This window comes from Diadema antillarum, unplaced genomic scaffold (assembly GCF_040938485.1).
Source record: "Diadema antillarum isolate AM-2024a unplaced genomic scaffold, OU_Dant_1.0 scf00000119, whole genome shotgun sequence".
NCBI lineage: Eukaryota > Metazoa > Echinodermata > Echinoidea > Diadematoida > Diadematidae > Diadema > Diadema antillarum.
The window spans coordinates 611269-613757 of record NW_027271008.1 but is presented as its reverse complement, the minus strand read 5'-3'; the positions used below and the strand labels follow the sequence as shown (position 1 = coordinate 613757).

Here is a 2489-nt window from a genome sequence, read left to right as displayed (position 1 = left end):
GAGCAGCAACATTCGCAAAATGAAAATGCACGCAAAAGTTTTTGCCTGCACAATATGCATTGGATCATACCTGCCAGAAAGGCCGTCCGCTCCCATTCGCAAAATGTTCATGCTGCAAATATATCGTGTTTTACAGTTTGTATTTGAATATTTGTTGGATATATGAATTACAATAGGGACAGCAACAAGTAGTTTTGTAGACTGTCCGTAGGCAACCTTTCAACCACCTAGAGGATGAACTACATGAACACAACACATTAAGAAAGATGATCAACGAGGACCAGCAATTTCACCAGAAAAACGGGTGGCTACAACTCTGTGGCACCTTGCCATGCCTGACGCATTTCAATGCATCAGCTAGCTACTTGGAAATTGGCAGACAAACCAAAGAAAGTTTGTAAGATTGGCGAGATCAAGACTGTGGTGGGAGAAAGTTTGGACATCCTTTTCAATGGAAGGAAAACTTAAGAATGTCAAAGCTTGCATTCAACCCCCTAGTGGATGAACTATGTGAACAGAACACATAAAGAAAGAGGATCAGCGAGGACCAGTAATTTCACAAGAAAAACAGGTGGCTATAACTCTGTGGCACCTTGCCATGCCTGATAGATTTCAATGCATCAGCCAGCTACTTGGAGTTGGGCAGACTACAGCCCAGGCGATAAGCTACGATGTATGCAGGGCGATCACGAAAATCCTGCCAAGGCATCTCAGATTCCCAACTGCCGACTATCTGCAGGAGGTGAGACAGGGATTTCTTGCTATGGGGATGCCTCAGGCCATCAGTGCCATCGATGGTACTCACATTCCGATCAAGGCTCCAGGTTTGGCTACTACTCTATGGCGCCTTGCCACACCCAATGCATTTTGATGCATCAGCCAACTACTTGGAGTTAGGCAGACGAACTAAAGAAAGTTTGGAAGATTGGAGAGATCACACTGTGGTGGGAGAATGTTTGGACATCCTTTTTCAATGGAAGGAAAACTTCAGAATGTCAAGGCTTGCATTCATCCCCATAGTGGATGAACTACGGGAATACATCCAGAAAGATAACAAGCGAGGGCCAGTGATTTCCCCCGAAAAAAGGGTGGCAATTACTCTGTGGCGCCTTGCCACACCAAACGCATTTCGCTGCATCAGCCAGCTATTTGGAGTTGGACGGACAACAGCCTGGGCGATCACCCATGATGTTTGCAGGGCGATTGGGAGAATCCTGCCAAGGTACATCAAATTCCCCACTGCCAACTATCTGCAGGAAGTGAGACAAGGATTTCTGGCTATGGGGATGCCTCAGGCCAACGGGGCCATACATGGCACCCATATCCCGATCAAGGGCCCAGTTGACAACAAAGACGACTACATTTCTGTTATCATGCAAGCTACTGTGGACCATAAGAGCAGGTAAAGACTATCTGAATATTACATTGGATCATAACTATTAATTCAAGAAAACATTCGCTTGGTTATGCCGCAGGCTCCATGCACACATCGAAAAGCATGATACAAAATTTCAAGATTGCATTCCAGTTGACCTGAGAGTTGCCAATACATTATGGCATTTGGCATCAAACGTTGAGTTCAAGACTCTCGGCCTGCTGTTTGGTGTTGGGGAAATCGACAGCATGCAACATTTTTCACAGATTGGTGGCAGTAATCATGGAAATCTTAAAGGACGAGTACATAAAATTCCCTTCAGGAGACAGGCTCACCGACACCATCCAGGGGTTTGAGTTAAGATGGGGATTCCCCCAAGTGGCAGGAGCCATTGATGGCTCTCATAGAAGCAAGTGTGACATTGCTGGAAGGATCCATGCCAAAGATGCCAAACACTTTAACATCAGAGCCAGGTCCATCACAGACAAATTTGCAACTCCAAACACTGAGTTAGTCATCATCTCACTTGTCAGCCTCTAACATAATTTAGAAATCTATGGATTTGCTATTGATATAACTGAAGAAGAGAACAAAGTATTTTGTCTTCAGAGTGCACTCGATAAAATAAAAAAGGACAGGACAAAACAAGTTGAAGGTGATCAAGGCGAAATTCTACCAAGTACTAGATCAAAATAAAAACAAGTGGACAAAATAGAGAAGAATTCTGAATGTCACCACATTTGTTACAGCATTTGGGGGCACAGGACCAGTACTCGTCCTATGAGGCTATCGTTCAGCACTGGAAAGTCTGTAACATTGTCGGCAACGTCAATGATTTATATGGCAATGCCAGCCTTGCCTGTCTTGTCGGAATCTCATACGTCAATCAGCATATGACCGACACATCGAGCCGCAATGACGACAGAGATCAGGTTATGACAGAAGAGGTGTTTGAGCATGTGGTGCAGACCTCTCAACCTTTGTGACTGAGAAAAAATATATACATGTATACAGTATGCTTCAAAAGTAGGAAAGAAAGAACAGTTCCCATAGGTGAGTGCCATAAAAATTATGAAGAAATATAGGAACCTCCTATTGAAACAAGAGCCGGCAA

At 44.2% G+C, this 2489-nt stretch overlaps 1 protein-coding gene across 1 annotated transcript; it reads left to right on the top strand.

Moving 5' to 3' along the window:
• The first annotated feature begins 992 nt into the window (after positions 1 to 992).
• Positions 993 to 1406, top strand: LOC139720023 (uncharacterized). The gene has a single exon (XM_071631399.1). The coding sequence runs from the start codon at positions 993 to 995 to the stop codon at positions 1404 to 1406; it is 414 nt and encodes a 137-aa protein (XP_071487500.1).
• Positions 1407 to 2489: the final 1083 nt, after the last annotated feature.